Source organism: Cydia amplana, chromosome 7 (assembly GCF_948474715.1).
Source record: "Cydia amplana chromosome 7, ilCydAmpl1.1, whole genome shotgun sequence".
In the NCBI taxonomy this organism is placed as follows: domain Eukaryota; kingdom Metazoa; phylum Arthropoda; class Insecta; order Lepidoptera; family Tortricidae; genus Cydia; species Cydia amplana.
Window position 1 is genome coordinate 8,395,343 of NC_086075.1, and position 25,790 is coordinate 8,421,132.

The following is a 25,790-nucleotide window of genomic DNA, read 5'->3' on the forward strand; positions in this document are numbered from 1 at the left end:
ACAAATTAGTATCGATTATTTGGCGTCTAAATATATTTCGTCGCTAATGCTAATAGTTATGGACATTTTGACATGGACATGCGACCTAGACATTTATGTCCTAAATACTTACACTAATACCGTCCATTATTATACCACCTTCGTGTTGTTTTTCAAGAAAATCTTTTAAATAGGTACTGAGTCCAATCTCCTGGGAAGCTTATTATTATGACGAATGTTATTTTTCCTGTTTTGCATTGATTTTTGTACAATAAGGTGTTTTACTACTTAGACTAATTGTTTGCCTAATATAATAAGCTAGTGATCTCAGTGGATACCGTGCGCCAAATCTCATTTACAAAAGTACACAAATTATCAGATTCAACTACAGCGTAATACAAATTCATAGTTGTCGGTACAAGTTGCAGTAAACATTTACAATATACATAAAGGTATACGTGCACTAACTGCAACACTGCTTCTGCAAACAGACGAACAAAGCCAACAGGGGTAGTCAACTCCGGGTAATTCTGCTAATGCCGCAAATTCGACACTACACTGTCCTGCCTTTAGCTCGCTATGTGAAAAGTTCGGTACGGCGTGGCAATTAGGTGAGAACCGAAAATCCTCATGGAGCCAAATTAGAAGTTAGCTTGGTTAGTTTCTATGAGGGACTTCACGTAAATGTTTAAATTAATGTGAACTAAAACACATTCATAGTTTTGTTTTCGTTTTTATCAGGGTTTTTGTCTGCAAATCGAGTAGAGGACCATGATTTTTCTAAATAAGTTCCATAACGTTTAAACACACTTCGTGATTTTTTGAAGTGAAAACTTCTTTAGCGGCGCTATGCACTTTTTGAGGTGGGGAAAAATTTGTAAACTCGAGACAGCGTAAGACGATCACGTGACCGTAAGACGGACACGTGACCTGATCGAAAAACTGTTACATGTAATGTCATTGAGTTTTTCTTTATTGATTTAAATGCCATCTGCATTTAAATCAATAAAGAAAAACTCTGTTTCGCTGTAACTGGTATTAATATAACTGGAGTACTAACAGTGATGTGCTTAGGGGTTTCATGTAATTAACGCTAACGCTAGATGGCGTTAACCTCAATTATACATAGTTCATTTTGTATTAGTCATTGAGTTTTCACTTCTGCCGGCACTCCCTGAGTGCAACCCGTTGTTTTTTTTTTACTTTAAGGTATGTACCTACCTACATCTTGCGACATCGCTTGCTAGTAAGTTACTCAAAGTCAACAACAGGAAAAGTCCCCGCTTTAAAGCTGACTTACTTAAGTAAGCAAATAACTACGCCGTTTCTGCGTTGCACTGGTCACATTATAATGACCGATCACTTACTAAATAATGACAAACGTATTAAGATTTCCGTCATTCTCATACTTACTGCCGTATTCGAACTTCAAGATATTCACAAGAGACGACACGTACTAGATCCATTCTAGATATAGTTTAGATTTCAACTAGTTCTCTTTTGCAGCGCAATTCGGGCAACCAATATCACTTTTACGATAGATCGTGTTAGATATCTATTAGATGTGAATTAGATCTCTAAGTAATATCTTGTGGAAATCGTTCAATACTCATCTGCAGAGTCGCGGAAATGTCAAATTTGACAGGTTAGATCTTAAAGATATCGTTATCGTAACTTGGCGATGTCTAATAGATGTCTATTACAAAATTCGAATCGGGCCCATAGTCCTCGGGTAGTCAACATCTATGTATGTATATTCATTAAAGAGTGAACGAATGAATAGGTTCGAATCAAAGAGAAAGTCAATTGGCGCCGAAGCCGTATTAAACCCATAAAATTGGTAATCTGTCTGCGTAATAATCTCTTGTAAGGATTGCTTACTAAATTGCGTCTACAGATTACCTATTTGTGTATTAGGTACTTGAACAAAAGTAGCTTTAAGTTGAGATCATTAAGTTATGGAATTTGAAGATTTTTCAATATAAAGTTGATTATGTTAAAAACCGTTTGGGCTCTTAAATTAAGTATCAATTAATGAAGAAATTCAATCCATAGATGCTATTATTCAATATACTCTATGCATAGATGCCCTTCCTTATCATGTGATTAGAGGCCAGTAATTTGTTAAGTAATTTTATATCGTAACAAGTAAGCGTATGAGCAAGAATTTAGGAAAATTAGGCAATATCTTATTTATATATTTTACCAGTAGGTATTTCGATAAGATAATCTATTTTAAGAAATTTTAAATGAGCATACGAAGACCACGATTTCTGTGAATGCATTAGAACACCGTAAATAAATAAAAACATTTCCAACTATCCCAACTCTATGCTTAGTTTACTTTGAAACCTGCAGTTAATTAACTGCTGAATCTAATTAGGAGTATTTAACTGAAATAAGTTTTTTACGCTCATAATTTATACAATGTAAAAATTAAATGTACCTAGGGTGCATTGGGGTAAATCCAAAGACGGGGTAATTTTGAAAATGGCAAATATCTACTAAACTAGAAACACTTCATACTTTAGCAACACTTATGCCACTGCAACGCTTACATGGCATCTTGCATACTGTTGCTACACAGTAGAAAGCTTTTCTAGTTTAGTAGATATTTGCCATTTTCAAAATTACCCCGTCTTCGGATTGACCCCAATGCACCCTACCTATATTTAAAATAGAATGATGAAAGCAATATTCAGGTTTAAAGTAAACCAAGCATAGAGTTGGGATAGTTGGAAATGTTTTTATTTGTTCGGTGTTCTAATGCATTCACAGAAATCGTGGTCTTCGTATGCTCATTTAAAATTTATTAAAATAGATATACCTACTTTTTAGTTCTTAATAGTATCGACTTTATAAGTAATGTAATGTATAATGCTAAAAGCTCTTAATGGCTTTATCGAACAATTACAGTTTTTTTACTACGAAGTGCCCATAGAAAATAGTAGGTATGGAACGCTAATTTGTTTCTTGCGGAGAAAATGTATGGCGTAGTAGTTTATAGTAAAAATACAGACTCTAGCACCTTCTTCTTTTTCATTGCTATTGAGCAAAAAATCTTCTTCATTGAAATTGTTCAAGAGTTTTTATTGCTGGTATTTCAGGAATATTTCGAGTAAAATATCTATTTCTCGTCGGATGCTGTGCCAGTGTTGTGCGGTAGGATTGTTATACATAGTTACTTATATGGACTAGTCCATGGGCGCGGTACAGTCACAGGATCTGGGCCCTATTGATGCGTCGGCGCTCATGTGAAACGACGCGCCCAACTCAATAACCCACGTGTCCGCTGGGGATCCTTTGTACTGATGCGAGGTTATTGGTTAAATTATCGTGTCATAAGATATACCAAATGTAAATTTTATTTAGATGGAGGACAATACACTAGGATCCAAATTTCGGACATAGGTATTTTCCGACCGTATTTTTTTAAATTGGAAATTTCGTTTTAATTTATGTAAAATTGGTGAAGCCTACAGTTAATAAAGCTATGATGATCAATTGATCACTACACATGGGTAACTCGTGGCACTTAGGTAGCACTTGACAGTTTCTAACAGACTAGACAGATCACTTAACCAAACACCCTGTACCTATATTAAATACAAGAATATTAAAGTACATAAATTAGAATAGCCATTTAATTAATGCTAGCTTGTTATAGGTAGTTATTATTCGAGATAATTGTTAATTTACAATTCAGCCTTTTAAGTACAATCATTTAAATTATAACTAGAAATACAATAAGGATTCCCCATACTTAATGCGACACTAAAAATTCAACTTAAATTGCACATAATTAATATGTACCTATCTAGGTGGGTATTGTCAGTACTATATGATCTTAACAACAGAAACATATGTTCAAGTATTTGATGGCCGCGGCATCGGCATTGCCATTAATTTATTCTGTCTGAGAATAAAGTAGGTACCTAAGAGATTGTATCCATATTCTCATAGGATACTTACGTCAACAGTAGCTACTCAAGAGCATTCGAATACTAATTACCTGTTAATTAGTGCATCGACTATGCGGTTAGTCTATACTAACTATGAGTAAATAATTCTAGGATATCGCATAACTAGTTTAGTCACAGATCGCGGTAAATACGTAAGTGAAATTCTTGTTGTCGTTATGATGAAGAACTGAGGAGAAAAACTAGATAGATAGACACTATAGAACTAGAACAAATATAGAACTAGATAGATTTCAGGCTCAAGGGTATTTTTTTATAAACTGACTTATTGTTGAGCTTATATTCGGTAAACTTTTTCGACTAACATCAGCGCTAGCCGAAAGTTTCACCTGATATCTTTGGACAACTTAAAGTAAATCTTAAGTAAGTATATGAAATTAACTCACTTGTGTATTTACTTTTTCACTGTCCGTATGGAAAACTGAGTTTCAAGATACCATATTTTACAAAGCACGTTTAAAAGTCCAAAATATTTGAGCGTTACGTATTCATGCCATGGCCATTATAATAATGTATCATTTCGGTAGGGTTGATTTGTTTCAACCTGTAATAGTTATATTATATTGTAAAAGTTAAAGAATCACATACTTAATTGACAAGACATTATTTAGGCAAGGTTCTCTTGAATCTGATCTGTTATCTTTGACCAACTAACCAACTAAAAAACTTATATGAATCTTTTATCATCCTTAATTAAAATAAGGATTAATCCGTTAACTTAATATCTTAGCCATGATTCATCTCTAAAATCCTCCTTGATGCTGCTTGATGCTTGAATCCTGCTTGAATCGTCCTTGATGCTAAACAACATGTTGAGTATACTATCATTCGATAACACGTATTGTAAACAAGCGACAGTCGCTGTTAATGCTCATACGTGAAGTATGGATATAATCGATTAACAACATTATAATAACGATTAAAGGCTAATGGCTCATTTAGACGCGCAAACTCGTGTACGATTTTATAGTTACATTGCAGACCATGGAGGTTACATCAATTCAGCCGACCGATCAAACGACGCAATGTAATCAAACTCGCATGCGAGTTCTCGCACCGTCTAAATGAGCCCTAAGGCTTGACACGATCATCATATTTATTAGTTTTGTCGATATTCTGTATTGCGTCAATGAACAATAGGATATGTAATTTAATTATTACATAATTATGTCGATAAATTACCTCTTATGCGGGCCAGACGCTATCAGTTCGAATGATCTATTGATACTGTATTGGAATGAAATTAAATGGCAGGATTATTGAAATGAATATTAGGGATGATGACACATGTTGAATTTTATAAAAAAATCTAGTAAAATAGATAGGAAACGAGCAATTTATCACAATATTGTAGATATTAAAAAAAATATGGAAATAATACAAAATCAGCACCTCAAAAGTTTCAAAATTTAAGTTTTTTTTTAACTTTCAAAAACGGAATAATAAGGATACCATTCGATTCCTCACATTCTATCCAAAAAAGATTGTATAGCAACTATATTCATAAACGCAATATTTCACCGACAAAAATGCAATTTTCTTGTTTTATTCATACTTCAAGATGCGATCTCAGTGACCTTGACGTCACGTTCACATAGCGATTTGTTAGGGGCGTTTCGCGAGTGAAGTGCGACTGTCGGACTTTGACTATCATTTCTGACTTTCGTATTGTTTTAATGCAATGGGTCCCATATAGACATTTGATCCTAAAAACAAACCTGATTGATTGATACCATAAATGAAAATTTGTCATCTAGCCTATTCTCTGCATGTCTGCATTAGGAAATGGCTACAAATATAATGACCACCAAATAATACTTTGGTACCCTAAATAAAAAAATCATGCTTACCAATAAAAAATACTGAACACCAAAAAAATAAGGCCTAAAATTACAATAATGACCACCAAAAAATACTTTGGTACCCTAAATAAAAAAATCATGCTTACCAATAAAAATTACTGAACACCAAAAAAATAAGGCCTAAAATTACAATATTACCACCGTATTAATTACGACTGCACTTCAAATTGTATTCAAATACCAAATATATTGAACGATTACCAAAAATCATGAATGATCACCAAATCTTGAAGACCAAATTAATGCGATATTTTTACCTAAATAAACCACTATGATTACCAAAAAATGTATACATATTACCAAATAAAGTAAAATGATGCCAAAATTACTAGCCCCTGTCTGTTTGTCTGGCTGTCTTGGTCTTACAGAAAAGAATGCTACTAGAAAAGTGGGTTAGGTTAGGTTTGAACTGCGACCCTTACAGAAAAGAAATGTTACTAGAAAAGTGGGTTAGGTTGGGTTTCAACTGCGACACTGCGACCCTTACGGAACCGAAATGCTACAAGAAAAGTGGGTTAGGTTAAGTTTGAACTGCGACCCTTACGGAAACGAAATGCTACAAGAAAAGTGGGTTAGGTTAGGTTTGAACTGCGACTCTTACAGAAAAGAAATGCTACTAGAAAAGTGGGTTAGGTTAGGTTTAAACTGCGACCCTTACAGAAAAGAAATGCTACTAGAAAAGTGGGTTAAGTTAGGTTAGAACTGCGACCCATACAGAAAAGAAATCCTACTAGAAAAGTGGGTTAGGTTAGGTTTGAACTGCGACCCTTACAGAAAAGAAATGCTACTAGAAAAGTGGATTAGGTTAGGTTTGAACTGCGACCCTTACAGAAAAGGAATGCTACTAGAAAAGTGGGTTAGGTTAGGTTTGAACTGCGCCCTATACAGAAACGAAATGCTACTAGAAAAGTGGGTTAGGTTAGGTTAGAACTGCGACTGTTACAGAAATAAAATGCTACTAGAAAAAGGTGACGAAGTGGATTAATTAATTTAATAGGATAACGATGTAATAAATATTTGCACATTTTTAATTAAAATGTGGTTACATTTTTGGTGATCATTTACTATTTTTGGGTTTACAATGATTATTTTGGAGTAATTTGCTTTAATAGAATAGCAAGATTTAAAAATTTGGTTATAATTTTACATTAAAATGGAGTTCTAATTTTGGTGGTCATTTACTATTTTTGGGTTTACAATGATTATTTTGGTGTCATTTTCTTTCAAAGAATAGCAAGATGTAAAAATTTGGTTATCATTTCCCATTAAAATGGGGTTTGAAATTTGGTAATCATTTACTATTTTTGGGTTAATAATGATTAGTTTGGTGTCATTTTCTTTAATAGGATAGTAAAACGTAATAAAATTGGTAATCATTTCACATTAAAATGGAGTTATAATTTTGGTGATCATTTATTATTTTAGGGTAGTAAAATAGATTTTTTTGGTATTAAATTTTACTAAATCTGGTGATCAGTTAAATAGCAGCCTTAGGAAATCTGGCGGCAAATGATATTCATTTACCATTACCACTAACTGCGCTTCATATCAATTTTGAAATTTTTCCCTGACATACCCTTAATCTTACTAGGCCCCTTGCTTAGACAAAACCTAAATTATTAGTCGTCAGTGATGGTCGTATTCATTGGACTTCGTGGGTAACTAAAAATAGATATTAATAAAAATTAATTAAGCTAAACTCTTGGAAGTTTCAAAGTTCAATTCAAGTTTAACAACTTTAATTTGGGTATCACTTAAAATGAAATCTCCCAATACATGTGTAATTTATCTCTTAAGGTGACGGTAGAGGTGGGTAAATTTTCAGATTCTGTCAATTTACCCCATTTCACACACAAGCGCACTTCACGCACACTACCTCACTTTACTGGGACAGGTCATTGACCCATCAAGTTTTTTTAAGATAGCGTTTTGAGTTTAGTGTTAACCACTGACCTCTTTTGAGGAACAGAAACTGTAAAAACGTTCCATTGAAAGAAGAAAGAGAAACAATACATTAAATCTTGCTCTCCTTGTCTGTTCATGTCACACGTGACGTATTTAAATTCTAATTTAATTCATTTGATTGTTAACTATTTTCTGCATATTATGGCTTTGTCGAGATACGCGTTTTGTAAAGTTAAACCGAATAAACCCAGATGTCATTAAGTCAGATGTAAAATGTTATTTACTACTCTATACGGTTATTCATAAGGCGAAAAATCAATTCAATTAAAAATTTAAATAAATAAAGTTTCGGCAGGGTGGAAATTTAATTAAGGCCGACAAAATAAAATTTAATAATATATGTCGGCTGATGTACCCCTAAGATCTTTACAGATTTACTTGTACGAGTATCGTATATTCGCTATTTATTTTGCTATTAAATTTATAAAATTAAAATAAATAATTAAATATTATACTGGCATTCCACCGCTATTATTTCAGTGCTGATCTGATTATCTTCGATCGTAGCCTTGATGATGTAGTTGTACTTACACTTACGGCGGTAGGAGCGGCAATGAACCCCGCGCAGCGTAGAACGAGAGGTGCGTTGGGATAAGTGCATATACATATAATTCTTCGTGCGTCTGTCTGTCTGTCCGTCCGTCTGTCACAGTCTATTTTCTCCGAAACTACTGGACCAATTCAGTTGAAATTTGGCACACATATGTAAATTTGGCACACAAATGTAAATTTGTGACCCAAAGATGGACGTGTAACGTAAATAAAATGTATTTTAGAGAATTTGAAATACGGTAGCCATTTTTGGGGGGGGTAAATGAAAAAATTAAAAAATATGTTTTTTAAACTATATAGTGTTACATATCAAATAAAAGAGCTCATTGTAAGAATCTCAAAGATATATTTTTTTTATAATTTTAGGATTAATAGTTCAGCAGTTATTCATGAAAATAGGCAAAAAATGATCATTCTCCGCCCACTTTCTCCGAAACAACTGGATCTAAAATTTTGAAAAAAATACACAAAGTAGTTCTTTACCTATATATGTCAGGAAAATCTATAAGAAATGTTCAGTCAAGCGTGAGACGGACTTAATATACGGAACCCTTAGAATGCGAGTCCGACTCGCACTTGTTTTTGTTTAGCTCTTATTAGGTTTAAGGAGTTTTATGAGTGAAAAAAGAAGTTTTTTGTTTTATGTGCCCGCGTTATTGCCGATCGATTGTGTTTTAAACGATAATTAGACAAAAAAACTTGTTTTTCACCCAACGAATATAGATCCCCATGACACATCTTCCAAGTCGCCTTTGGATAGGCTTAATTTTAAAAATAATTGAAATAATGTTCTATATCATTCATACTTGCAAAAAAAGACTAAAAATAATTTACGTGACCAATGCTTATTATTAGTAAATATCTTACAATTTAATATCTGATATATCACACGATACAAAAAAAATGGCCGCAAAGTTAAAAGTTTATTTATTTACGTTACTAGTCCATCTTTGGATCACCGACTCTTTGTCATATGTGAAAAATGTGTACCAAATTTCAAATGAATTAGTCTATTAGGGGCAGACACACGAGTGATCTTAAAAGGGATTTTTTTCTTGAATGATTTGTATGTACTTACCCCAACGCACCTCACGTTCCACGCGGCGCAGCGTAATCAGTAAGTACCTAATAATTAGTGTCCGACCGAAACACAAATTTCTGTATATATAAATATTGTTGTCCTACTTGCTCCCCAACTTTTGGTCTTTGTCACATAGTTTAGTTTCATAATACGAAGTACTATTTCGTATGTTTCGGCCAGGCCGAAAGATTCGGCCGTTTTTTACCGAAACCGAAACTACGGCCGAAACATGATTTTATGGCCGAAACTGGCCGAAACCGAAACCGAAACCGAATCTTCGGTCGGACACTACGAATAATCACAATGGTCTTAAGTACCACAGACCCTACTGTCGCTTAAGTCCTTTATGACAATCTCTGCCTATTAGAACTTATAAAAAAAAAGATACCGAGTAATTATATCCAACTACCGAACCTGCTTACAAATTTTCTCGAGATATTTGAGAAATGTGATATGCAAAGGAGAACATTCGAACAAACGAAAGTATTTTTGCCCAAGCTGAAACGGAGACCTTCGCCTACGCTCGGTCAGTGATGGTTTAGGTACAGTCAGCTGCAGGTCACCCCTGCATAGAAGATTGTATGCAGGGGTGGTACCTTTTCTCTGCAGCTGACTGTACACCTATAAAAAATTGTTGTACCTGCTGTAATTTTATACCGGTACCGTACTTTATATTTCAACAGGTATAGTACCTTCAAAACGAAGCGGTATTGATAAATAATAACGGTACCGTACCGCCTATAAATAATAATAATAATTCAGCCTATATACAGGGTGGTCCAAACCTTGACGTCCAAAAATTTTTTTTTAGATTCCTCACGTCGTGGGCTATCAGAATATACCCCATGTATGTTAGCCGATTTTTCGTAGTTATCGAGTTATGATTTTTTTTTACTTTTAACTTTTCATATGAAATTCCGGGGTTCCCATACAGAGTGGCTAAAAAATAACTGCATTTCCGTTGCCAGGGAGGTTTTGGGATTATACTGAGCAACTTTTACAATGGGGCCAACCCTTCCATAGAAAATGGACTAGCCAAAATGTATAAAAAGCCAATTTTTTTTCGCGATTTCGGGGTTGGTCCCATAATAAAAGTTGCTCAGTATAATCCCAACACCTCCCTGGCAACGGAATGCAGTTATTTTTCAGCCACTCTGTATGGGAACCCCGGAATTTCATAGGAATAAGAATAAGAATAGAATAAGAATAAGAATTGTTTATTGCCACATACATGAACATAAAATAGAGTTAGAATTACTTACATAATAAAATAAAACAGTTGTTATCATATACAAAACAAAAGTGAGAAGATCTTTGTACTCGGAGGAATAATCCAATATGGAGTGGTGACACGCACTAATTTCTATGTGAAAAATTCTGCCGTTTTCGGCGCGGGGGGCGAGGAACGCACACAAATAATGTAAACACTAATGCATTTTTTGCACGCGTCGCTACACACGCACACGACAAAATTATCAAACACTAGCATAAACTATATTCACACAAATACAAGAACAAACACAGACAACCCTGTCCGTGAACGAGATGATGTCAGTTCTAAGTAAACGTAGAAGTGCGAGGGACTTGTCGATAATATTGTCGATATTTTATTGACTGAATTTTAACTGTCTGCTTTAGTCAATTATAACCATCAAAAACATTACATGTAAGAAAGTGCAAATCTCGCAACGCTTCTACTACAAAAAAGTGTTGAGATGTAATGCTAATGTGAAACCAAGTCGGTTATTTTAATCAGTGCCAGGGGGTGTTAAAACCGTATCAATAAGATAATTATCTTTAATTTGTAATACGTATAATGACTTGGCCATCGCACGCCTGCATTATGACATAAGGATCATCGTCACCTATTAAAAATAATTCTAATTGAACATAACGCTAGTTCTTAGATCTTTAAAACGTGACTAATATTGCAATATTTTTAGGTTTTCGATGGCTTGATAAGCTGAAAATTACTTATGTTTAAAATTTATTGCATCTTTTGGAAATCTAAAAAAATAAATCAAAATAACAATATATTTATAATGTTCAATATAGATTTTATCGATATTGGTTTTTATGGTGTCCCATCGCTAACTATGGTAGAGTGATACCAGAGTAATAAATTAAAAGTGCCTATTTATGGAAAATGACGGCAGTAAATACCTTAAAATAAATAAAATGCAATACAAATATTGGACATGTCAAATAAAAAATATACGATAGAAACTAAGAGAAAAATGAATTTTCAAACAGTAGTAGGGTAGGTGCGTTAGTTTTCGTCCAGCTCTAGTTTTCGTCCACTTGACGAAATTGAATATAAATCTACATTGCTGCACAAATTTGGACTTAATGCAATCCTTAATGTCGAGACAATATACGAGTATCTATCTACATAAAAAATGGATTAGGCAAGTAGCAAATTAAATATCAAATATTATGTTATTTGCTAATCTGTCATGTGGACGAAAACTAGAGACTAGAGCATGGACGGAAACTAGCACAATGACCCTATATCGGTAATATCACGTTATTTATGATTTATACTATTTATTTCATTGAATGGATTATGTTGATATAAAAATAAGGTGTTATAGAAAAATAATGTGTTATATAAATTATATAATAATAAGCAGCGCAAATTAGAAGTTAGGTATACCTAATGAATATTTAGAAAGTCTTCTTTAAATATTACCCTAAATTTGATCTAGTACCATGAAGTGGTATCACTTTCAGATTGACAATGTTTATTAGTTTTTTGCTAAATTAGTGCACTATTTGATAATATTTACATGTAATAGTACTTACATATGAAAAGAAACGTGTTCTTTAAGTACGTTAGATGCGTCCGATCGGTTTTTACAGGAGAAAACGCTACAATTCGGCATTTTCTGCTCCTAACATTCCGCTTAGACTGACGTTTGCTGAATGGCGTATGACGTATGGCAACTAGTTTTATATAACCTCCTTGACCGGCGGCCGCCGACTTTTGGCAGAGGGGAACGCCTGTTAATGGCGGTTCCTGTTGGTTTATTATTCCGAGTCTTTGTATTAGGTAAAGGGTTCCAGTCTCAGCGTGTGCCGGGCCTAGGTGCCCGGCGCTGGTTTTCAGACCGGTCCCAGACTAAGGACGGTCGGAGAATATTACCTACATAGGAAAAGTTAAAAGCTTAAAAAATCATAACTTGAAAAGTACGAAAAATCGGCTAACATACATATGGGGTACATTATGATAGCCCACGATTTTTGGACGTCACGGTTTGGACCACCCTGTATAGACAATAATCTCAACGCTAGCCCAATGCGGATTGGGGACTTCACACACAGCTTTGAATTTCTTCGCAAATGTATGCACTACGAGTATGCAGGTTTCCTCACGATGTTTCCTCCTTCACCGAAAAGCTAGTGGTAAATATCAAATGATATTTCGTACATAAGTTCCGAAAAACTCATTGGTACGAGCCAGGATACCAATGAGTTTTTCCTTACCGCTTATACCGTAAAGAAATAATGCAGTCTCTGCTTTGCACGATTATTGTGTGGACATAATTCTTATAATCACCGAAACATACATACCTCTACGCAGAATGTCATTGAAATAAAACATTGTTTTTTATAGTAAAATAATATAACATTCGATTTATACACATAACAATAAGCAGGCCAGGCCGCAGCGATATTGGCCTGTAAGCTTCATCTCGGTCTCCAAATCCGCAAAACTCGCTGGTACTAAATGCTGGTCTTGCCGTTATTAATTATCTTGATTCTTGAAGATTATCAGAACAGCACGTTACGTAATCGCATACATAGACGGAACGAACGTCAACAAAGTAGGTGTAGACACTGCAAGTCTTTAGGTATTAAACGAATTACGCTTCGTATTAATAGATGAGTAATATTTAAATGAACATATAATATTCTCTAACATAAATACAAGATTACAATTAATTGACATCAAAAGTCATTGACGTACAGAAGTCATATACATTTTTATAATGACGCAAAATTGATACCAGCATAATGAAAATCAATCCCAATCAGTAAAACGAGTCTTTAAACATTTTTCATTTTAAGCGGGTTTTGAAGGAACAAGTTACTTAAATTCGATTGTAATCGTATTGTTTTAGGATAATTTACTGTTGTTTTCAACCGTTACGACCCGTAAATAACAACAACTCACATTTAAAATTTGACTGGAGCTCGACGTGATTAGATTTATTTACCCTATTTTATGAAATACAATTTATCTACTGGTATACATTTTCGTATGCGTATATGATGAAATGTCTTTATTAATGTCAAAAACGAGCTATGACGACGTACACGTCTGCTTCGATGCAAGGCCAACGGCCATCTGACTCGAAGAAGAGTTTTGAGTGATGTCGTCAATGTATGGAAATTATACGAAAGTTTACATTTGGGATTGAATTTCTGTGTTGTATTTGTGAGTAAAAATATAAGTAGATAATAATCTGGTAGTTTAGTTATCTAGCCTTCAAAATCCCACAACAACTCAATTACTGTCAAAGACAAAACTGTAATGCGTCTTGCTCAAACGGAACTCCATATTTTGATTTTTGGACACTTTTAGTGTCGATTTGTAGAGAATTACAGGAAATAAAAAAAAATATGGCGTGAAGAGCCGGTACACGGCTTCTTCGTGAACAGATTTACGTATAATTTAATGCAGTTATTAATCATTCATTGAACAAATTGATTGCACAAAGTGAGGTCTAAATCGAAAACGTCATATACCGTCCCCTTAAGCAGCCTTGTTCCTATTTTTTTGAGATACCTATAACCCCGTTCTGTTGATGATAAACTCTATATGCACAATCGCCTATGGATTTCCAATCATACCGGACCCGTCCAATGTGAGTTTAGGCGTTAAAAATCGTTGTTTTTGTTGTTGTTTGCAAAACACTTTTGTTTCGCACATTCATACATGTGCATGAGTAGGTACGAGTATAACCAATAGCTGATTTTACATGAGTAAATAAAATATTAGTGTCGGAAGTATCCTAATGGGTAGGAGGTACAATGGCTATTGATAGAAAAGCTAAGTACTTACATATAACATTACATATACCTAGTGCTAAGTTTTTTTATTACAAGCCGCGGTATTACATCTTTTTTAAGTAGATTAATAGTCAATTTGCCCTTACACGCCTGATTAAATCCTTTACAATATTTAGGCATATTTTTCATTACAATTTTACAACGTATCTTACCGGTTGCCACAGCTGTTAACAAGTCTTAATTTATTATGAAGGACAAAAATTATTATAAGTATTATAACTGACTAAAATACAAAGCCGTTTGCACGAGTTCCAAGCTCAGTTCATTAAAATGAAACCTCGGCGCGCGAGTCTTGTTACTAATATGATATTACCACTATTTTCGTCTCTGACCGAGGGCCAATTCGATTTCATGGACCAACCGTGAGCGCCAACTGGCAAGCTTTACCTGGGTGTCGATTTAACTACGGTCGTATGCTTTTATACTAATGAAACTAAAAGTATGTTATGTAATTATTGTAAATATATGTATTTTGGTATATATTTTGGTATAGTCTTTTTATTAAAAGTGTCATTCAATAGAACTTGCTAACTATATAAACAAACCGCCATACTAAAATTGACACTGAATGTCAATTTACTAGTAACTTTTGTTTACATAGTTAGCAAGTTCTATTGAACGACATTTTATTGGTTTATTTTACATAATTATAATATTTTACATATAATTTATTGCACTAAATGCAAAAATAATAAGTAGGTACTGAAGCTGACTACGTTGACGCGAAGATGTAGTGGCAATGGCATCTTATTTGCAAAACAAATAATGTATTAAAGCGGATTTTCAGATTTCGAATTGATTCCATTGCTGTTAACTCTAATTTCTATGATCATTAATTTCGCAAATTCTTTTTTTCGTTTTTTGTAGCTACAGTAACGTATTAGGCTGTGTGTCGAAAGTATTTACTTCTAATAGCTTAAGAATACGGCTCAACGAATTAAGGATAATTCATATTATACGATTATATTATTAACAACAATATATGAACTTAATAATGCAATTCAATCTGTAGCGTGCACAGTCGCCATCAGATATATCGGAGCAGCCAAGACGCTCACAAATATCTGAACACCCCTCTATTGTCAAGGCGTTGAGAGTGCGTGTTCAGATATGTTTAAGCACCTCGGCCGCTCCGATTTATCTGAAGGCGACTGTACTCAGACTAAAGCTGGGCACTCGAACCTAAAATCGTCTCGCTATGCATCGGCCATATTTCTCGTCCGTCCACCGCGGTAAAATCCAGGTGCGAGCTTGTTTAGAGAGCCCTTCCCTAACGAATGGAGGGTCACTGTCATGAATACTGAGAATCCTAGATAATGGAACCCGCTTTAATCCCCGTAATAGTTTCACCATCACGATTTCACCGACACGGATAAATAAATTCATTTAATTTCGAATCGTTGGAAATTAAACTGACCGAAAATTTGTTGATTGCTTTTGATACAAAACAAATGAATTTTTTAGTATGCAAATTTTGCTAGTGCTGGGCGGGTATTCATTACCAGAAACGTACTGGTTCAAAATATGCAACAATACTGTTTTGATTGGGTGCCGCAGTTTTTCCGTGCGTGCAAACGCATTTGCATGTAGATGAAAGACACGATATTGAGTTTATGTTAAGGGCTGTAGTTTTATTTTAGCGAAACTTAATTGTCCACCCCATCACCTTTTTGTGTTTTAATAACCTGTCGTGATAAATAAAATGAAAACGCATCTTGAAAATGAAAACCACCAAAAATATTATTGCTATATTTTATCACTATACCTTATAAAACAAAGCGTTTCTCTGTCTGTGTCTATGTTCGCGATAAACTCGAAAACGACTGAACGGATTTTTATGCGGTTTTCACATATGAATAGAGTGATTCTTGAGAAAGATGTAGGTGTATAATTGGTCTACCCGTGCGAAACCGGGGCAGGTTGCTAGTAAAATATATAATGAAATGTATTATACACATTATATAAGAACCATTTTGCAAATTAAATTAGGTAATAAAGCTATGAAATATCGAACTTAACCGCTCATGCCATACATCATAGCGTAAGTCCGTGTAGTAGGTAAATAAAGAATAAGTATTACCTTATTAAAAATATCAGAATTCAGTATTTACTCACGCGGCGTGTTTCGGCATATAGAAGGATAAAGGGAAGCTTAGGGAATGTATCTAGCTACCCTACAACCAAACAAAACCAAATTTTGTTTCTAAATATGTATGAGATTTATTAGCTACAGATAACTATGTACCAAGATTACAAATGAAAACAATATTGTAAATAAATCATGTTTTTAAAGACCAGGTCCTAAGTAGGTACTTAAATCGTACTATATATTAATGACTAAAATAAAAACATAACCAAATGTAGTTATTGCAAATATGGTCTAGATAAATTTCCAATCTATTGAAACAAATTGGAAACTCTCCTGATCCCCTCACATTACCCGAGGGCTTCTATCGCGAACGCGAACCCTGACTGGTCACGTTCTAAATCCAAGTTTACAACAGCAAAACACAATTCCACAACATAAATCTAAACTAGAATAGTAGAAGTTCTATGTTGAACATGAATTCGTGACTTTATTTACTTAAGTATATACGTGTTGTAACTCGTTGACTACATTATTTTACGGTGTTTAGATTGTCAAGCGACAATTCACGAACCGTATTGTCCGAGTTCGCACGTCTATTGTGCCTGTTGTCTATGATTCCACTCACGGATCGCCCGTCATTATTTATGGTGTTGTTGACACACTGCTGCCGGGGGAATCTGAGCTTTCTCCACAATTATTCCGTACACGTTAATTCAATATTTGCCTAGCACGCTCTCGGCCGACGCGTCCGTTTGACCCACATCCCTCACCTTAACCTATGCTGTTGGTTGTGTTTACATATGATTTTTGTTATTTACTGTATTCTGACATTCGGTGTTTGGATGGTTTTTAATTATATCACAAAATATATCTCCAAGATTAAACTCGTGGTTAGAAAGAGAAACTAATACATACCTACGTATTCCCATTGGAGCCAGCCGCTAACCACAAACCAAAAACCATAAAATTGATGTCGCTTAAACCTCCATCTAATATTAGGCATTACCTAATATGACAGTGCTTTCTACATGGTTAACTTCATATTCAATAAACGTCGCAAAATAAATATTACACATTTTATTTTATACGTTCAAGTGAACTTGCATAGCTTCAACATAATATTAGTCCAGAATAGCATTTTGTTGAGCGTATGAGACAGTGCTCTTGCTGTTATTAGGTACTCCATGGAGGAAGAATTCCAATATGTACGAATAAAACAATAGTGGACATTGCGTAGTATAAAATATAGCGTGGAAAACTGCAGTGGAATACTTAAACATTACATTAAATTTCCAATATTTTTCAATACTTATAGTTGTTTATGTTTCTATGAAGAAAATACATAATCCATTTTTTGTCAACCTGAAGCTAACACTACTGGGAAACGGCAGAAAACTTATAACATATACACATTTTTGCGACATTTAAGTACCTACTACTACACATTTCATTATTTCGCTCGGGTATGGTTTCAATTTGGCACTGCATCATTTATGCACAGTATTTATGTCCGGCTGTAAATAAACTTCTGAAGTGAAAACATAGTTGGGGAGCATGTTATAGTTTACATCCACAATATTTCCCAAGTATCAAGAACGCATGTACAACATTTGCTCCTGTTTTCTAAAGTTCTTAAAGTAGTTGAGTAATTTAGTTAGTTATCTAGTTTAGATCGTTAGCGTGTATCGTTTTAAGTTCGTTTTGTAAGAAATAACAGCAATCTTATGTTTAAAGTTTTGCGATTTGAATGTGTAGCTCTACTGCTAATCTAAGAAATCCATAAGTAATTAAAAGATTTCCAAACACGATCAAAGAACGCACAGTTTATATCGAGATTTGTCCAAACAATTTTGAGGTCAAACCGTAGTATTTAGGACCAGAGGTTTTAAAGATAACGACAGTCAGACACCTCTATCTGCCTATCGGATGACAGTTGAATTAGGTTTACTATTTAGTCTCAGCCGGTGCGTTAAGTGTTAATGATACCGGCGCTTAGTCCTCGATTTTTTCAAATCGGACCTTAATAGTAGGGCCTAGGGGTAAAGCTGATTATATTTCCAGAGACTTCATTATTTTGATTGTGATTTCCAGAGACCGTCATGATCGCACCGCGGTTTAAAGCGCGCTCCACATCGCCAGGTATTATCGTGATGTTTGTGTCCATCTGTTTGAAGTCCATCTGTCCACCTTGACTTGTAGTAAAATGGGCATTCATGACATAACCTAACATTTTGTTACAAATTCCTAATTGTTTCACAACAATCTAGTTTAATCGTATCTCATAAAAAACGAATTCCCTATTCATGTGTAAAGTTTGTCAACTATCGTTATTCCAAAATTAGTCCATACCGTTTTGACGACTATGATGTCATATTATTATCAATATAATATTCCAGTTAGCCTAAATTGAGGCTTATTTGCTGAATGATTCAAGTATAAACAAGCTTATTGAAAACAAACGTCTAATAAATAGCCGTTTTCAGAAACCTGATTCGTATTTGAACGAACAAAACCTATTTCCAAAAGTAATAAACGTTCAGCATAAAATATATTTGCATACAAATAAGGGGAAGGCATAAACTGGGTAATATGTGGCATATGAATGTTCTGTAAAATTAAAATATCAAGCTACGTAGGTAAATGACAAAGTGCCTCATGGTATATTAACAATAAGAATTGTACTTATGAATTTACCTTGAAAGTATTTGTTATGTTCATTATTAGGGACAGATGAATATTGTTTGTACGCTTGTTTAAGTGTCGATGTTCTAAGGAATGATACTAATAATAACAACATTTTTAGTTTGGTTTGCTGTGTAATCACGTGATTATCTGACCTACTAATTATAGACTAATCAACCTCGTTATGTTCTTGCTAGAGTGGCTTTGCCCATGTTTACCTTATGAATTCATTTCTCTGTAATTCTGTCATGCTATAAGAATAATATGAAGGTGTTCTACTTTAGTAAAGGTAATAGTTTGTAAGTAGGTACTTAGTGGTTTATTTGTCATTTGACGCCTTTATTTTCTGTAGGTTTGTAAGTAACAAAATATGTCATAAAAACGAAAGAAAGATAATTCCCAACTTATATAGAAAACATGAATTTCATCAGCAATTTTGACAAATGAAGATAAACTTAACATTTTTGTGTTACCCCTCCCCTCTTATTCGAAACGCGTGTGAGCAATGCCTATAAAACAAATTTAACGCGTCGTGCGTAAACGTTTATAAGGCAACTTCTTTTATGGGTTGCTCGACAATCATATCCGAAATAGCCATCAAAAGGCGCCGTAAAGTGAGCATTAGTCCCTTCAGGAGTCCTGATGTGGCGCTTTTTGTCAGCGAAAGCCGAGAACGATGGAAAATTAAGAGGAAATATGGCCTGGCATTGTATCAATTTCTAAGTTATTCTCTCGACTATCCTCTTCAAAGGTATAACTATTTATTATCATTATACAAAATCACGTTTAATTTAAGTAACTTTAATTTTAAATGAGGTAATAGTTGGGGAATGGAAACTTGAAATCGAAGTAGGTATAAATGAAACGCTAACTCATCTTACCCCTTAAGTAAAAGTCCTCATTTTTTTTGTTGGATACTAATGGGAAAACACCCTTTATTTTATTTGTTTCATGCTAATGGAAGGTTTCCTCTGCGGCGAAATTCTCTAACTATTCTGTCCCCTTTTGTTTGATGCGATTGTTCGACGTAATTTTTAACCTAACCATTAGTGTTCCGGACAAATTTCGAATTTGGAATATTACGAATATTTTTCCGTTATCCCGGCATTTTGCCACGGCTCATGGGAGCCTGGAGTCCGCTTGACAACTAATCCCAAGAATTGGCGTAGGCACTAGTTTATACGAAAGCGTTCGTTGTAGAATCGTTTATTGACAAACGCACGTTGACTGGTAAAAATGTGTCAGGATGACATATGTGAAAGAAAAATCACGTGATTATTTCCATACATTATTCAAGTTTTGATGGGCGTTTTCTTTAATTGTCATTGGCTAGGTTCCCTTAAGCCCGATTCAGATCCTCATTTATTTTTATGTTACGATCTGACCAGAAATGTCACAACTGACAGATCATGTCCATAACCGGTTTCTAACAACAAGTTAAAATTTCTGAAATCTCAAAACAGCTTGTAAACATTTTTATATAAGTAAATTAATAATTTTGGATATTACTTTATAAATAATACAATACCTATAGATGTAACTTTCATCTCACATTTTTACGACCGTGTCGAATGGTGCTGTCACAAGTCACAAGTATTAAGCCAGTTATTTTACAAGGTCATAAAGTCAGCTCCGGGGCTTTGAAGTCGGCTGTTACATGCATCAAACGAATTAATTCATTTCACCAGTCGAATATCTCTGTTTGGCTTCAGTCTTGATTAGACGATGTCGATCGGATGCCAAATCATTTAGTTACTATTGTTTTTTTTTATACCGCGGCAAACTAGCGTACGGTAGTGATAGTAAAAGCTGGTATCTTAGCATAATAAATTATATTACTCGTATATTATATTTTGATTCTAGAAATGTCACATGCTAGTTGCCTATTTTTATAGTGGCTTTGCTGCATACTTATTATAGGTTTCTTGTTGTCAACAACTGTGTATTCCTTTTGCTTTGCAAACCGTTCAGGGTACTTATTAGGAACGTGATCAAATAACAAATAAATAAATATTTAATATAACAATAATAGTTCCTGTGTCGCTATTGTTAATTTGTTATAATTTGTGAACTTCCCTGTCTTGTTTTTTAGACTTTTACGCACCGTATGAATCTTTGCGTTGCCTTGATGATCCAAACAAATAAAATAGATAAATAATAATACGAACTCGAACGTATTCACCGCACCGGGGTGCGCGAAGCAGCTCAAAAACCAAGAATAAACCCGTAGGACGAAATTCCCACTGCCGTCAAATAATTTTAAAGAGAAAAGTCAAATTTTGTATTATTATGAAGTCCTAGGTCTTTAATGCCGACTCGTAAATTACAGTAATTATACTCGTAGTTTAACCCCGCGAAGCCCTTGTAATCCTGGTAATGCGAGGATAATTTGCCGGAGCAAAATATCCTGCCCTAGATCCTCTTAAGAGAACCATAGAGCGTACCCACATTGAAATCTAACGACATATTTTTTATTACTAGAAAATATTAGTAGGGCTCAACAGATTAGCATTTCGTTGGAGCAGCCCGAATTTAAATTCCCTTTAATTGAAGACTACAATTCTTTTTTATTCATGTTACATTGTAGACGTGTTGTGTGGATGTTAGCAAGGTTACAAATCCATCTTGTCATAATACATTGTCCAAACATAGGCCTATAAAATTTATAATTAAAGCCTTATTTTTCACACCTACTACATACAAAGCCGTATCTACCGAAAGTTTTGCAATGGTATATTTAATGGGCATCGTAAAATAAAACGCAGCTGCCATTTAACGTTGAACCCAACGAGTCCGGATTACGACTCTTCTCTTGTTTATGGTGTCGCCAGACGTATGGACCAGATTAAATTGGCCAGAAAATAAAGGTAGGAGGTAGGAGTAGGACTAGTAGGTTGACAACGGCAATAGAGTCGTAAAACTAGAATCAGGGTCAAGAAATCGCTTCTCAAGGTACTGGATCGTTTTAAATTCTGGACGACAACATTAATAACGACGTAAAAGATGTAAGAAACACAAACTATAGCTGGTCAACCAAATCTTGTCAGTAAACAGGAACCAAAAAAACTATACTCATCCTTTTCTTTTGGGTGCTAGTACTAGTGTAAGACAAAGATAGTATGAATCTCTCTGTCTATGTTTGAAATGGAACAGTCCTTTGACACACTATACAAGAAATCATACTATCAAAGGTTCGGAAATATGTTTTTTTATTATTAACAATCATTTGAATAAAAACGAAACTTAAGCCGGGTTCACATTTGTCTGTCGTGTTGTGTTGTGATGCATCAGAACGGTATCGGTTTCATACATTTAATATGGTTGCGTTCACATTTCTCTGATGCTGTGTATTGTGACGGCTTGTGTTGTATCGCATCACAAGCGATCCCGGTCCGCGTCAGGACGGGTGAGGTGCGGGGGCGGTGCAGCGACACGACACAGCACATCAGACTAGTGTGCACGCACGCGCCAGTGTTGTGTTGTGACGCGTCAGAGCCGCATCAAGTATGGACGAGGAGCTGCTGATTGAATGAGAGCCAAGACGGAACTGATAAGAAATGCGTCATAACACGTCATATAGATGTGAACAGTATGCCATCACGACAGAGAGCATCACAACACAACACGACAGACAAATGTGAACCCGGCTTTAATCATCCGTCCATTTCATAAAGTAAATTGGGGCAAGATAGGCCTTTACTAGGCCCAAAATCAGTAGGTAAACCTCGCAACGTTCAATGCTAACAATTAGCTTTACAAACGGTTTTCATTTGTGGAGACTGTAGGCATTATATCCTTTTTAATGTCCACGCTATGGATTTAAATCCGCCGCAAATCGCACGGGCTAGCACTGAATTAATTTTATTAAGGTTGCCCGTAGGGGATTGAACTACTAGTGGTCGTTTAAGCTGCTTATAGAGTAATTGCCCATACGCCTATTCTTGCGGTTTTCAGTGCGTGTGCTACTTTTGTTTTAATAATTGTGTCAAATAAATTATTAGCCAAATCAGATCATTATTTGAAATAATGATCTGATTTGGCTGACATTTTCAACTTGATGTAGCCGTTTAGGTTTTAATATCTGGGTGACCGAGCTTCGCTCGGAAAACATATAATAACTCGGAAATGCGCGTTTTCCTAGAGATAAGACCTAGCTAGATCGATTTTTCACCCCCGAAAACCCCCATATATTAGCAAATTTCATCGAAATCCTTAGAGCCGTTTCCGAGATCCCCGAAGGTTTTTTTTCAAAACTTACCCGTCTAAACATTTTTATTTTAACTACATTCTGTGTGGGTGGCCAGGTAAGTACTACCTCTATTTGATAAGTGTTTTTATGAGCATAATTAACATATTCACGTGCTATAGCAGTTTTATTTATTGCACTGAACAACCTTGTTCTACCTGGAATTACGATTAGTTAGCACGACAGGTTATTAAGATATTTTTCCTACACGTTAATATTGAAGTTGGGGATTATATGAATAAATGAGGAAAAAGTTAGTCAGCTTTACACTTATTATCGGATACAGGTGCCTACCAAAGTATTTATTATTTAACTTTTTAGAGTTGGTCGTGTCGAGCGTCCCGTCAGAATATTAATGGTACATAATAGGTTCTGAATACTTGTTACAACTTTTCCCATTACGTCGTTCAGATTTAGGTGTACCGAGAAAAAATGTCTTTGACGTAGAAAGACGGTCGAGCCAACTCAATGAAAGTTCGTCGTGCGATGTGAGACCAAGTTCGGAGTCTTCTGTAACCGTCATGCTATTTATGTTTATTGCTGACGGCGGAGAGTTGTTAAAGAATAAAGTTAAAATTTGTACCCATAGATTTAAAAGAAAATCGCGGTGTCGTTTGATTTTTATATGTTTGAAAGTGGAATGTTACGCTATATTTGGATCAAGCACATTTTAAAAAAGGTAAATTCTGTGGACAATACAATAAAATGTAACGACTCTGGTACATAATATATCCCCTTTTTCTTATTTGAGCGTAGAGTACTGAAAAAATGTATCCCGCCTGTAAAGGTGTAGCAGAAAAATTAACTATGCGATGTCTACAGGAGACAAACAAACGAAGGTATACTCGTAAGCTTAACTTTATACAATAAAATGTGTATGACCCATTTTTATTATTTCAATTACAATAAGATACAAAACGCTTTTTACAGGATTTGAACTTAAAGTATTTTCGTAGCTAGCTAAAATATCCGTCTCAGTTATACAGGAGAAAGATGTCATAAATGTTTTCAGAATTCTTTTTTTATGTGGAAATGAGAACCTTTGAACGTAACTAGAAGATCGTGCGGGCTGCAATACCATTAAAACAAATGCGTAACAACTTAATAGCTTACTATTAAGTTGTTAAAGTCATTACTGTCAGTTTAATAGCATAATCAGTTTTGCAGATACCTTAAATGGAATACCTTTATTGCAGATAGCTTAGTGCGTTTATTATTGATGTACGCGTAATAAAATCTAGTAGTATGAGACGTACATATTAGAAAACGGCGGCATCTAATAAAATATTTCTTAATACTCCGTCACTCTTACTTTAACTGCATAATTTAGTCTTGTCTATTAATACCTCTGTTCCAGTTAACAAAGTGCATTATTTGATTAATGTAGTAGTTAATAGAGTCTAGTAACAGGAGCGCTGTCAGTCCGTGTTAGGAAACGGCGGTATCTAATAAACGGCGCATCGCAAGTCGGTAATTTAATTTGCAAGCGCAGTCGCGTACATTCATGAGGCAGGACGTGGGCATGTGAGTGTCCAGGTATTCATTATATGGAGACTTATGTGTGTTTACATGACATCCGGAGGATCGTGTTAGTATTTAAAACCTAATGGTCATATCGATTTGGGTATGTGAAAGAATTATTCCAACCTAGGCCAGATAATTTATCTGACGTGGCGAAATATAATAGGTAATACCTGTTTCTCCAATACATACCTATACAGGGTGATTCATGAGACGTGAGCAGGACTAAGCCTACACAATCAGTAAATGTAAAAGAATCGTTCACCACGATATTTAAGTAAAACAATCACGCTTTTTTTCTGGTGTTATAGTTTTTGGTAAGGACAAATTTCATTATCTACAATCATGGATACCCTACAACATTTAATTAACAAAGATAAAACCTTTTTAACCGTTATGACAGAACTTTGAGTATGAAGAAAATAAAATGTCACACTTTAGTGAGATACGATTTTTCAAAAGTAACCAGACCCCGATGACATTCAATTTGGCACTTGTTGTGGATAAAAGAAAGAGGGTGACCATAAACACGTAAATAAATTTTAAACTTTTTTTTAAACAGTGTATAAATAAATTAAAGTTTATCTCACAAATACTGGTACGAAACGGTTGTTTATAATATACTGTATGCGTCGGCTTGATCCTGCTCACGTCTCCTGAATCACCCTGTATAGGAATTGTAGGCGTATTAAATGAAGCAAATTAGATCCTTCAATTGTGGTAGATGAGGACATTTAATGAAAATACGATATCCAAC

The 25,790-nt window shown here is 34.8% G+C and overlaps 2 protein-coding genes and 1 long non-coding RNA gene across 3 annotated transcripts in view; 1 reads left to right on the plus strand and 2 right to left on the minus strand.

Annotated features, from left to right (window-relative positions):
* The window catches only part of LOC134649589 (abl interactor 2), a 289,784-nt gene that overhangs the window by 42,560 nt on the left and 221,434 nt on the right, over positions 1-25,790 (minus strand). The gene's annotated exons all lie outside the window — the stretch shown is intronic.
* LOC134649649 (uncharacterized) overlaps positions 1-25,790 on the plus strand; it is a 129,352-nt gene that overhangs the window by 42,443 nt on the left and 61,119 nt on the right. Inside the window, exon 2 of the mRNA XM_063504487.1 lies at positions 18,676-18,723. Coding sequence (XP_063360557.1) covers positions 18,676-18,723 — 48 coding nt within the window. The remainder of the gene's footprint in view (positions 1-18,675; positions 18,724-25,790) is intronic.
* LOC134649683 (uncharacterized) overlaps positions 6,316-25,790 on the minus strand; it is a 148,409-nt gene continuing 128,934 nt past the window's right edge. Inside the window, exon 3 of the long non-coding RNA XR_010096984.1 lies at positions 6,316-6,757. This is a non-coding gene — a long non-coding RNA (uncharacterized LOC134649683). The remainder of the gene's footprint in view (positions 6,758-25,790) is intronic.